This window comes from Eptesicus fuscus, chromosome 6, assembly GCF_027574615.1.
Source record: "Eptesicus fuscus isolate TK198812 chromosome 6, DD_ASM_mEF_20220401, whole genome shotgun sequence".
NCBI classification, from domain to species: domain Eukaryota; kingdom Metazoa; phylum Chordata; class Mammalia; order Chiroptera; family Vespertilionidae; genus Eptesicus; species Eptesicus fuscus.
In genome coordinates, this window is record NC_072478.1 from 48966540 (window position 1) to 48980161 (window position 13622).

At 39.7% G+C, this 13622-nt stretch overlaps 1 protein-coding gene and 1 pseudogene across 1 annotated transcript; both read right to left on the minus strand.

Annotated features, from left to right (window-relative positions):
* Window positions 1-458: 458 nt before the first annotated feature.
* LOC103290610 (protein-S-isoprenylcysteine O-methyltransferase-like) lies at window positions 459-11696 on the minus strand (annotated as a pseudogene).
* Window positions 11697-11940: 244 nt separating this feature from the next.
* On the minus strand, window positions 11941-13092 carry NPY2R (neuropeptide Y receptor Y2). The gene has a single exon (XM_008144257.3). It carries the CDS (start codon window positions 13084-13086, stop codon window positions 11941-11943), a length of 1146 nt encoding a protein of 381 aa, XP_008142479.2. The 5' UTR covers window positions 13087-13092.
* Window positions 13093-13622: the final 530 nt, after the last annotated feature.

Below are 13622 nucleotides of genomic sequence, written 5' to 3' on the forward strand. Positions count from 1 at the left end.
TTTTTTGTTCCAGATTTTCAATTTATTTCTAATGCTAAAAAGCACCAGTGCCCACATAACCCTTCCTGCTGAAAAAGCCTTATTCAGAGTAGTGAGTCCAGCTCTCCAGAGTACATCCTAAATGCACTTTTGGCCTCAAAGGATGGCATGTGGCCTGGGCTTGCCCCAGGGCACACTCTGGAGGGGCACTGCTGAATATTGCTGTTATTTACTCCTTGTCCATCTTTAATCCATGTCCTATCTTGACTCAACCCAAGAATATATTGCTCCCAGAAGTTGGGATGGGGTAGGAGTTCCTTTGGTCCTAAGGCCTTCTGACCATTTGGTCTTGAGTTATATTCTGGAAGAGTAAATAGTGACATATAAAATGATTAGGAAAATCTATTCTGAAGAGTGGCCGGCCAGAGGTTGCTTTGTCTCAGGCTGCATGGAGTGGGAGACCCCCCTACTCTGGCATGTCATAGCTCCACCTTGATCCCTTTTATTATAGGCAGGCCTGTGGGCACCTGCTTCTTATACTCCAAGAAAAGTGAATTTAATGAAATTTCCTCTTCTGTTCAGAGACAAAAGACTTGCCAAACTGTCAGAGCATAGCCAATGTCACAGATGGGGTTGCACCGCATCACTGGGGTTCTGAACTCTAGTGAAACCACCCAAAGGATGCTAGAATCAGGCATATCCTCCACTTGACACCAGACTATGGGCTTCTGATTTTCCATTCTGCACCATGTGGTTGAAATTGCAACCAGCTGTAAACATTGCCACTTTCCTCAGACATTCTCCAAAGACCATCAGCAGGCCTGTGGCACTGAGTCAGGTGATCTGCTTCAGGTTCTGGTCAAGAGATATTTTCAAGTGTGAGCTCTATCCAAAAAGAAAGGGTAGCTATGTGTACTCCAGACTGGGATTCCAGAGAAAGAAATCCAAGGACAGATTTTGGGGATTGTGACCTCTGTGACTAAGTATTCAGAATATGGGAACAATGCCAGGGAGGGGGCATATATACCCGAAAGCCACTGTTTTCATATCCAGGTCAGGGGCTAGAAAGAAGGCTCTCAAGGGGCTGACATCACTGTGAGTGGGGAAATCCTCTACTGGCCATAGGGGATGTATTAGATGTGACCAGCCAAAGTGATGCCAAGAACACTGGCTAAAACCTGCTGGAACAGGAGGGCAAGAAAGCAAGTTCAGATGGCTCTGCGGTAGCTCGAAGGGCAGCTGGTAGAGCAGCAGCAGCAGCTCATTGAGCCTGACTAAGTAGGGCCAGTTATCATAAGATTGGACTGGACTGTTGAAGCCTGGGTTGGCTCCATAGCTAGTTCCCCGCAGGGGGTTGGATGGGGGTCTGGTGCCGAGGGCCCCTCAGTCTGAAAATGGGGCCAGCTGGAAAAGGGAGCCACCCCTACCCCCACCATGCCCCCTGTCCATCACACAACACATATTCCTGGGAACCTAGTGCTAAACCATTGTAGACAGCATGCTTATGGGTCAGGTTTCCTCCGGGGCAGAGCACCTCCCTCACTGCAATCTAGATCTATTGAAAGACAACCCTGCACACAAGGGTTTGTCCTTCCATGCCTATGGGGGCAAATTGGAGGAGGGGGGCAAGGAAGAGGAGGGGGACCGTGGTGGCTCAACTTCCCACTCTCCTATCCATCTTCTCAGCTCCCTGGGAGCTGTATACACCAATCCACTGGGAGCTTTGGTGGGAAGGATGAGGATGAGGGGTGGATGAGGAGGGAGCTGCTCTAACCCGAAGGATGTACCACCTCTGCTCAGTGAGAGACACCTCTCCCACCTGAGGCTTGGGGAACTGGCTGGGACACCTCTTCTCATAAATTATAAATGTTTTTAATGGCATCTACAATGGTGAATTACTTCCAAGAAGTTTCACTTGACTTTGCCCAGAATCAGAGGAGTCACTATCTGTGGCAGCTATAGCCTTACAAAATGTATTTCTTAGTGATTTTCCACATTTCAACATTAAAGGAGTTAGTAGAAGAAGTTGATTTCAGCATTTGTGGGTGATTTTGAGGGGTTCCAGACTCAGGGGAGGAAATAACTGCAGGTGTGGTGGAAATAGCAAGAAAACTAGAATTAGAACTGAAGATGTGACTGAATTGCTGCAATCTTATGATAAAACTTTGATAGATGAGGACTTGCTTCTCATGAATGAGCAAAGAAAGTAGTTTATTGAGATAGAAGCTACTCCCGGTGAAGGTGTTATTAAGATTGTTGAAATGACAACAATCTTAGAATATTACATAAACTTAGTTGATAAAGTAGTGGTAGGATTTGAGAGGATTGATTTCAACTTTTGAAAGAAGTTCTACTGTGGATAAAGCCACTATGGGAAACAGTGTGGAGTTTCCTCAAAAAAAGTTGAACTACCATTTGACCCAGTGATCCCACATCTAGGAATATATCCTAGAGAATCCCAAAACACCAACCAGAAAAAAATATATGCACTCCTATGTTCATAGCAGTGCTATTTATAATAGTGAAGATCTGGAAACAGCCCAAGGGCCCATCAGTAGAGGAATGGATAAAAAAAACTGTGGTACATTTACACAATGGAATACTATGCAGCTGGAAGAAGAAGGAGAAGGAGAAGGAGAAGGAGAAGGAGAAGAAGAAGAAGAAGGAGAAGAAAAGAAGAAGAAGAAGAAGAAGAAGAAGAAAAGAAGGAAGAGGAGGAGGAGGGGGAGGGGGAGGGGGAGGGGGAGGGGGAGGGGGGAGGGAGGGGAGGAGGAGGAGGAGGAGGAGGAGGAGGAGGAGGAGGAGGAGGAGGACCTATTATCCTTTGAGATAGCATGAAGGGACCTGGAGATTATTAGGCTAAATGAAATAAGGCAGTCAGAGAAAGACAAATATCACATGATCTCACTTCTATGTGGAATATAATGAACAAAATAAACTGATGAATAAAATAGAACCAGAATCATGAAAACATGGAATGGACTGATGAATCTCAGAGGGAAGCGGGGAAGAGAGATGGGAAGAGATTAACCAAAGAATTTATATGCATATATGCATTGCCCATGGACACAGACAATAGGGTGGTGAAGGCCTGGGGCCGGGTGAGCACCTGATGGAAGGGGACAATGGGGGAAAGAGGGGAGACAGCTGTAATACTCCCCACAATAAAGATTTAAAAATGTATTTCTTAAACAATAAGACTTTAAAGTGGATGCTATGTTAGCAGGCAAAGAAACAACATTAATCTTGTCCATCTCCATCAGAGCTCTTGGGTAACCAAGGGCATTGTCAATGAGCAGTCATATTTTGAAAGGAAACTTTATTTCTCAACAGTGGGCTTAAAATATTCAGTAAACCATGTTGTGAACAGATGTGCTGTCATTTTTTAAAATGTGAGTTCAAACTTGCAATATAAGCCCTCTAAAAAAAATTACAAAGTTTGTACTATCTATAACTTAACATACATCACTGAGTTTTACCTAACACCTACCAACCCCAGACACATATCACTCCAAAATTTAAAACAAAGCAAATGAGAAAAGCAGAAACAAACCAGATTCACTTATAACTAATAGGAAAAATGTCTTTATCTGAAAGATATAATATTTGCTTTTTAAAAGGAAAATTTAGTTAAATATAAAAATTAAAATAATCTCAGAAAAATAATAAAAAAGAAAAGAAAAATTTTGTGGCCTTCAATTATAGAAGGAAAAAAGAGATTGTAATATGTAATGCAGAAAAAAATGTTTGTATTCGATTTTAGAGTGAACATTCTTTATACATTCTCCATAACAGAAAAGAAAAAAAACATGTTGACTAGGAGTTGCATGAACATGCTGTGACAAAATGAAAAGTTGACATTTAAATCCAGGTCAAGAAATAAAAGCATCAGAAATTGCAAGTTTATTTTAAGGCTAAGAAATTCGCATCACAAAGTTTTTATTAAAGTTTACTCTAACTTTGACTATAGTACGTATATATAAAATACATATAATTGAACTCATGAGTGGGCAAATGTAATGCCATTGAAGTTACATAAAATATTTAGTAATGCCTTAACGTTTATCATAGCCTGTTTTCAACATGAAGAGCTTTGATTTATGTTAATTTTAGTTCCTGTGATCTAATGGATTTCCTTAAGAGAACTGTATTAGTTTCTTCCCAATGCTAGAAATAATCTCTATATATAAAAGCCTAAGTGACCATCTGACCGTTTGACCATCTGGCCAGTAGCTGTGATGTGCAATGACCACCAGGGGGCAGACACTCAATGCAGGAGCTGCCTAGCTGTGGTGACTTGGCAGCTGCAGTTTTCAGGTAACTCACCCCAAACCAGAGACGAGGGTGCCTGATTCTGGGGTGCATCACCCGAGAACCACCCTCTCACAATCCGTGACCCCTTGGGGGATGTCAGAGAGCTGATTTCAGCCCGATTCCCACAGGCAAGACGAAGGGACCCCACTGGTGCATGAATCTGGGCACTGGGCCTCTAGTAGTTATATAATTCAGAAAATGTGAAAAGTTTTATTTTTACCCACAGAATATCTTCCAGTTGTATTTAAATAATTCCTCCTTCCTTTAATTCTTAATGTTTTCTGTTAAAAACTAAAAAAAAAAAAAAAATTCAAATTTATGTTTTTATTTGACATTTTGTTTTTTATATGTACCAATATATGAAATTATATTTAAAGAAGACAATAAATACACTTGCACAGGATAAAAGAAGAAGAAAAAATTCACCAACAAAATTGCATTTTACATGGAGGGAATAAGTGTAGCTAAATAATAAACTTTTTTAGGTGAAAACTTTTCTTATGCTGTATATTGCAGTGTATGTTATAAAAACTTTTCTGGAAGGCATTTTTGGCATTAAGTATAAAGATAGTTAATGTCTATATACTCAATGATTCCATACCTAGGATTTTATCCAAAATAAGTAAGTATGCCACAATATTTGTTCAAGGCTTCTCATCAAAATTGAAAAGAAGCTAAAGGGACATGAATAATGGTTTTTAATATACATAATCGTATAACCATGGACTTTTGGACAATTTGGCTGTTGATTAATATTACAGGATATTCAAATGAAAAAAAAACACGAAACACCCAGTTTATTGAACACATGTAAGTGAACACTTTTATGTGCACAGGAAAAATAGTATGGAAAAGAATCTTAACTATTAACAATGATCATGGCTGAGTTTGGGAGTAGGAAATGGACTGGCAGATAAACAGCTTATATAATCTTTTAAAAATATTTATAAAAAATACTTATTGTCACATGAAACTACTAAATTTCTAACTTTCTAATATAAAGAAAAAGTTTACTATTTTAAAAGTTTTATAAAATGATTTTAAAGGTAGTTTATTTTTCAATGTATTTTTAAAAAACCATTCTAAGCAAAGTAAAGTCTCTTGAAAATATTAATGATTATGTCCTGGTATTTAATCTCAGGTGCTAAATACTTCGCTGCCATCTGCTGGAATATGGTTACTAATTCATGCCCAAACTCAAGCATAGTTCCTGGTGAGAAACAGGAAGAGGTCCTTGGCGAAGCCACATCTCCCCTTAGTTCTCTGCCTCCAGCCTTCCTAGCCTTGGGCCTGGTTAGGGTGGCAGACTGAGAGCATGCCACCAGCTGGAGACTTGTGCCTCATTAATCTGTAAACACATTAGGAGGATTAAAGTGCTTTGGCTTCAACATGAGAAGTTTAAAAAAATACAAAAACAACCATTTTCTAAAAAATAGAGGACCGGGCCTTTGGTTGCCTTAGGTCTACTGAGAATTTAGTCCTTGTTTTACAAGGTCTACAAATGAACAGAGAACCATCTACGTGAGCTGCAAGGGCTAATGCTCATCGCAAAAGGACTCCTTTCCAACTACAGGTGGCCTAAGCAGTGGGGACAGCGGAACACTTGAATTATAACTGCAAACAGACTATATTTTAGTGAGAGTGTTGCAGGTGACGCCAGTCTTACATTTATAAAGATACTATTTCACCTTGGCTTTTATGTGGGCACCAAGGGCCCCGGGCAGTGCTGTGGTCAGCCTGGCTCAGGGTGTCAGAAGTCCTCCCAGGAGCATTTCTCACACCCTTGAAGAAATATTGCATTTTCCATAAAGGATGGTTCCTCCTTTTCGAATCTGAAGCAATGGTAAGAAAATCTCATACATTTATGAGTGTGCATGAAAGAGCTGAAGGGGGTGGACTCGGTGTGCCCCTTGTGAATGAGCATTTATGAAATGACTATAAGAGCAGTTAACCATTTGGCAAATGCAGACTGAGGTTACTTAGCCAAGACCTATCATTAGAGCTAATGCAGTACCCCTGTGGCTTCATTCACCCCAAAATATATCAAGCAGAGCCCAATGCAGTCAAGTGTTTACTTGCTGCTGCTTCCCCCACTAATGGGTTTAAAATGACTGGTAGCCCCTGTACCTCTCAGCCTGAGAAGTGGGACTTCACACAGCTTAATTACTACTCGCCTTGCTGAACATGTGCTACCACCAAGCCCAGTGGGGAAACCAGCCTCAGCCACAAGTATTCTGACTACTACTGACTGAGGGAATTAGTGGTGGCTCCAGTTCTTTGCAACAGGTGGCTGTGCTCCCATGGACTAAAAAAGAGGGCTTGGCTCATGGTAGCATGTTTGTGGGAATCACACTATTCTCTGAATGGCTTGGAATTAACTTCTTAGTCTCTAAAAATGCATTGAGTTTAGTATTTTCCAAGTAAAGTGGCCTGGGAGGATTTTATTGCTTTGGTTAACTTAAAATTAAGAATATAAAGTAGTAAGCCTATACTTTAGTGTTCTCTTGCTTTAAACAGTTGACAGACAAATTAAGGGTTGAAAATCTCATTTATTGGTAATGAACCAGTACTGGAAAATTATATTGGAGATGAAACACATATTATTCTATAGGATTATGTAGCTTGAAATTTTTAGCATTGCTATTGATTTATCTACAATATAAAAGCTAAACCATAAAATAAGTCCTTTTCTGCCTCTTTTTACTTTATATTGGGACTAGAGGCCCAGTGCATGTATTCGTGCACTGGTGGGGTCCCTCAGCGTGGCCTGCAGGGATTGGGTGAAACCAGTAGTCCAACGCAGCCTGTAGCTCCTGCCTGCCACTCCTACCCATCCTGGTCTGACTATGCCTGCTGTCGCCACTAGGTAGGCTTGATGCCCCTCAGCTGCGGCCTCCAGGCTGTGGCGGCCGGCCATGAGCCCTGTGTCTGGCACCCATCGATCAGCTGAGGGGGCAGCACCTGTGCTGAGTGTCTGCCTCCTGGTGGTCAGTGTGCATCATAGCAACTGGTCAACCAGTGGAATGGTCACAGGTTGAATGGTTGCTTAGGCTTTTATATATATAGATAAGGAATAAATCCTATCAACACTCATGAGTTTCTGGCATTTATGGTCTAAATATTCCATCACAGACACAGATATACAGATATAAGTATACATTCGAACACACATAGAACCCAAAACAGCACTTATTTTTGCTGAGGATGTACGTGTCTTTTGAAAAAAACATGTACCTATGAGGGAAATTGTTTTGACTCAATCAAGTATATTTTTCAAGTGAAAGTCCTTTAAAAGTAAAGAGATAAATCAATCTAGGCTGAAGGGGGGAACAAAACCGGGCAGTGAATGAACAACTTGGTAAAATCACAGGTCAGACTGGTTAATGGCACATGCTTTGGAGTCGGAGCTGTCTAGCTCTCCTATCAGCTGTGACACTTTGGTGAATTTATTCAACATCTCCAAGTCTCCACGTCTTCATCTTTAAAATTGGATAACTCTTACTTGATATGCTTTTTATAAAGATTAAATGAATGTTATAAAAATGTAGCTCAGGATTTTACAGTAATACATTTTTTAAAAATTGGTACCCATTAGATTTACCCAGTCGAAATTAATTTAACAAATATTTATTGAGGTCTATTGTGTGCCAGACACTATGTGCTCAGTATTCAGAAATAAACTGGTAAGCAAAAAAGCAAACATGGTCTGTCCTTTTTGAAAAAGGCCAGGTGGGAGAGGAGCGCAGTGTTAACACTCTCGGAGATTCCCCCTTTACTGAGGGACATAGTCCATCTCACAGATAAGTTTAAAATGATGACTGTGAAAAGTACATGACACTGTGAAAGCATGCAACGGGGAAGATACATTAGTTCAAGAGCAATACAATTTCCTTAAGAAAGTGATGATTCAACTGAAATACGAAGGAAAAGTAGGAATCCAATAAGGAAAGAGAGAACAGAAGGATTTTGCAGGCAGCGTTTCCGAAGCCGGGTGGGAAGGGCACACTGGAAGCTGCAAAGCCACTGTCCTGGGGCCACTGGGCGAGAGGGGGGACCAGGGGCAGCGGTGAGGCTGCCCTGGGAAGGGCTGTTTGTGAAAGAACTATGTATGTTCTTGTCTTTAGAAGGGCATTGCAAATATGAAAAGTAAAAAAAAAAAAAAAAAAAAAAGATGTCACTATTGACTACTAGAGCAGCACAATTGAGAATATATTCAGGGAGGAAGGGAGGGAGGGAGGGAGAGAGAGAGGGAGAGAGATAGGGAGGGAGAGAGGGAGGGAGGAAGGGAGATTTAGAACAATTGATTTCCTGAAAGTATTTATCTTAATCAGAGTGTGTCTCAGAGTGAAACAGATGAAGGCAGAAAACAGTACAGTACATGAAGTAAAATGAACATAGGGTTATTATGACTGGATAGGTTTTGAGATCAGAGTTACAATACCATATAAATAAATGGGCTGAAAGAATGTACTTTAGAATTTCATAAAATGAGCTGTAAAGCATCTTACATTTCTGCCATTTCAGACTTCTTCAGCATTTCCATTTAAGTTCTATATTAAGCATTCAAATTATCATTTATACATCTGGCATAAATCAAAACTAAATAAGTTTGTTAAAGGATTTTTGATTGGTGTTGCTATTCAAGCAAATAGGTTGGTTCATAATATCTTATAACTTGCTTCTGGTGGATTAAAAACAGTATTGTAATTCTGGAGTGAATGAAAGTGAGGATCTCAGCATGAAGAAGCTGAAGATATTTATATATCATTCAAAAAGTACTTTAATGTAGCAACTCAGGCTTAATGATAGGTACCTAAATATGTGCTAGAAATGTCTAATCATACCTAACAAATTTTCATCTCAACTAGGTATCGTTAACACCCCTAATATCTTCAGGTTTAGAGAATATTTTTAACATATTGGCCTTCATAATAGAAAAAGAAAACGAGATAGTTTATCCACATCATTGCAATTCTGAATAATCCAACAAGGTACTGAGAGGAGAGAATGAGGTTGAAACTAGAAATTATTATTTGGGCAATTCTCAAGATTGCCAGAATTGTCTGATGGCAATGAAACAGCATAAAGTTTGAGTTTTTGAAAAATCATTCTGGCTAGTGGGTAAAGGTTGGATTGTCTGGGAAGATGACAAGATATAGAGAGACTAAATTAGGAAGTTGCTACATTAAACCAGATGAGAGATAACAGTGGTCTGGGGAGATAATCACAGCCTGAACTATGGTAGGGACCATAGAGATGGAGAAAAGTGAATGGATTCAAGAAACATCTAGGAATTAGAAGGAACTATGGGAATTAATTGGACATGTGTGACAAAGGGACAGAGTCAAGGGTAACTCTAAAGTGTAAGGCTCTGGGGACCTGGGAAGATAGTAGTGAAGTGACTGGGGCAGGAAATACAAGAAAGCAAAGTGGAGGAGGCTGGGATGTGCATCACAATGGAAGGTTCTGTTTCAGACATCCTGGTTTTGATCTGCTAAGGAGACAGCTGTGTGGACATGTCAGGTCAGCTGATACAAATACAAGTTCAGATGAGAGGCCTGGCTTAAAAATAAAGATTCAGGCATCAGATGTGGCAGTGAGTCCATTGACCCAGGTTCATGTTTAATATGGAAAGAGAAATAGACTAACTGTTGAGAAGCCACCGTTAGCTTCCTGTTTTTAACTACGTGAAAGGTTTACAATCTCATCTTTAGTACGAACTGATATAAAGTATCACTCAATTTCTCTAGTTTCCAAGATTCTATTCATCTATCAACAGATGAAATCACTATATAAAAAAAATGTTTTTATTGAACTAACAGAATTAATTAGATCATGTATATTTACTGGATCATTAATTAAATTCTAATAACTTATGACTACACCAGTAATACAGTAGCATACACATTTCCTATAGTGCAAGAATTCTCAAAGACTTTTAACCACAATTTTCTATTGATATCTTATGCAAAGTAATTGCTATTTAAAGGACAAAAAAAACCTCTTTCTGGACATATATATTAAATTCAACAGAAAAATCTTTAATTATATGACATGTTACAGATATAGTATTTTTTGTTTACTTTTAAATCAGTCTTCCGCCTAATCTATATTATATTTTTCATTCTTTTTCTGTATTCCAAAAGTGCTGTCCTCTTCAAGAGCAGTCTTTCATTTCTAGAAAGAAAGTAACTCAGAAAGAGCCAAAGTATGAATTTTAAATATATCCATAAAATAAAACTCTCCAGTTCAAAAAGTTAATATTTGTAACTAAGTATAATACTACTCATGGAATTTTTTTTTTAATTTAAGGACTCTATTTACAAAAATATGATTACAATGAAACTTCCTTAACAGCATTCAAAGAATTACAATTATTTTAATATCTCAATTATTTGTCATGAACATAATAGGGTTTTAAGCATCTTTGGTTGTGTAGGTACAATTTTATTAGGTATATACTCATGTTATCAAAATAACTTAGCTAATAATTTTGAGAAGATCATAATTTATGTTGAAATTGGTCCAAAAAGAACATTTGCAAGATGGAATGAGTCCAATGTCTTTATCGTTCTTGTCAGAGGGGTTCCATTTTGATGAAATTATACTGTGTCATGAATGAGTCCATTGAAAATGAATTTCAAAAAAACACTACAGTGTTCTATGAACACATTAGAGCTATGTACCTGTGCAAAAATTGCTTACAAATAACCACAAAATTTTTTTAAATGCCACAAAATTATTTTCTAATTGGTTTAATTTCTAGTGAAGACAAACTCAGCTCAAACATAGGAATAATACATGTTCAAAAGATATAATAATTAATATTAATTTAATAAATCACTAAATTCATTACATTGCATGCTTATTGGTTATTGAAATGGTATCTATATATAGAAAGCAGGGACAACTTAAATGAGAAGTCAAATGATGGTTTACATTTCTATAATTCTGAGAACTTCAACCTTTGATTCTGAGTTGAAGCAACTTTCCACTAAACGTGCATTTGGTTTTAAGCATAATCAGCTGAGTATTAAGAACTTCCCCCATCATTTTCCAAAACACTAATTATATGGCACATTTCAGTTTACTTCCTTGAAGTCATACAATGAGGTGGCAACATTTACCTGTAGCATTTCCTAGTGGATTTCATCTATAGGAAGATTCATTAAAACAGACACACACACAAAATGCAATAAAGGAGAGCCTGGGGCTCCCTAGGGAAATTGGTGTTTGGTCATCTTTTCATCAGATGAGGGGAGAGCAGTTAATTATACATCATCCCCAACCTACTCCCCAATGTGATTTGAATGTCAACTGATTGAGCCACTACCTTTTAGCAGTGCTGGTAATGCCAGCTCCTTGTTCAGGTTTCCTTCTCCCTGGGAAACAGTCACAGGCATTTCCGTAATTCCACCTTCCGGCCATACAACCGTACGTGAAATGTTTTGTTGTCCTGTCTCCCAACAGGTGTGTTTTCACCTCGGCTCTGCCGATGAGGTTTCCGTGAATGACACCAAAGAGCATCCATTCAGATGCTCTTTTTCTTCCTAAAAATGGGAACTCAGGATGCACCTGGGTGCCGTACCCAACCAGATTTATAGCTCTGGCCAGAATTCATCCATACATTTTCACACCACAGCTTCCTTAGACATTGGTTGCCTCTGTGAAAGAGCCATTGGGGCCATATTTCCTTTTCACTTCCAGGTTCTTTTTAGCCTTGAATGACACGAACACTTCCGAGTGAATGGTGTCCAACCTGGGCTCGCAGCGGAAGGCGGAGAGGAAAGCCTTTCGGTAGTTGCTGTTCATCCAGCCGTAGAAAAGGGGGTTGGCAAAGGTGGAGCACATGGCAATGATGTGGAGCACGGTGAAGATGAGCTTGTACTCCCTCAAGTTCAGGACTTGGTTGTCAATGTCCACAGCGAGTTGGAAGGCATGAAGAGGCAACCAGCTGACCGCGAACACCACCACCACGCACACCAGCATTTTGGTGGTCTTTTGCCTTCGCTGATGGTAGTGATCATTCGCAGCTCCAGGGCTGACATGGTTCTTCAGTTTACTCCAGATGCGCGTGTAGGAAAAAGAAATGATGCTCAGAGGCAAAACATACAGGATCAGTAAGGAGGAAAGACTGTAGACGGTGCCATACACGCTCTTCTCACCAGGCCACTTCTCCGTACAGGCCACAATCGAAAAGTCAGGGATAATCTCAATCAGAGAATACTCGCGGAAGATGGCCAGGGGGCTTGCTAGCAGGGCGCTGATGCCCCAGGCCAAGCCAATAATCAGGAAGCTGATTCGCTTGGAGATCTTGCTCTCCAGGTGATAGACGATGCAGCGATGCCGGTTCAGGGCAATGACTGTCAAGGTGATCGTGGACACTTGTACTGCCAGGCCCTGGGCATAGGGCACCAGGTGGCACAGGACAGGGCCCATTTTCCACTCTCCCATTAAGGTGTAGGTAAGAGTGAATGGCAAGCACAGGGTGTTCACCAGAAGGTCTGCCACAGCCAGGTTGGCAATGAAAAAGTTGGTTACGGTGTGCATGCTCTTGAATTTGATCACCACGTGGATCACCAAGGAGTTGCCAATCACTCCAAGCAAGATGATGGAGCAATAAGCCAATATGAGGACAATCTGCACTTCAATCAGCGTTGTGCTGTCTCTAAGCTCTGGCTTAGGGTCAGGGGCCAGCTCACCTCTAGGAGTGGTTTGCCCTGGACCATACTGCTCCACTTTCATTCCTTCCACTGTCTGGTTCTCATCAGCCTCTGCACCTATTGGGCCCATTTTCAGGAACAAGAATCTACAATTAAAAACAAAAAAAGAACTGTGAAGCAAGGGTGAGAAAAAGGAATATCACAAAAGGATTGGTTTCATTTTGGTGGGGGCTCCGAATGCCTGTCTTCTGATAACTCAAATTGCACATAGTCGAATATTTTAATAAAACAGGCCCTTTAATGTGTCTATTCTTTGTCTAAGTCTAAATATGGATGAATTAAATCAGGTCCTTGACATGTATGTTACAATGGTAAAATGTAGTACCTATGTATAAATGTAATTCCTATGTGAATGCCACTAAACTGATTCAATCCATTTTATGAGATGAATACTAGAAACTTTATCAATTAATTTTATAACTTCTATTAATTCATCAAATTAATTTTAAATTAGAAAAATAAAGTGTCCTTCAATATCTTGACTGTTCTTATAAATATAGCAACAAACTACACAGAAAAGAAATTTTGAAACCTTTGGCCTGGTGCCTGAACTTTGGGAGTATAAAATATTTAGGGTAAAGTGAGCAGATTCTCTTTCTTAGCCAT

Excerpts from the sequence above, each read along its gene's own strand:
- NPY2R (XM_008144257.3), bottom strand. The coding sequence starts at position 13,086 with ATGGGCCCAATAGGTGCAGAGGCTGATGAGAACCAGACAGTGGAAGGA.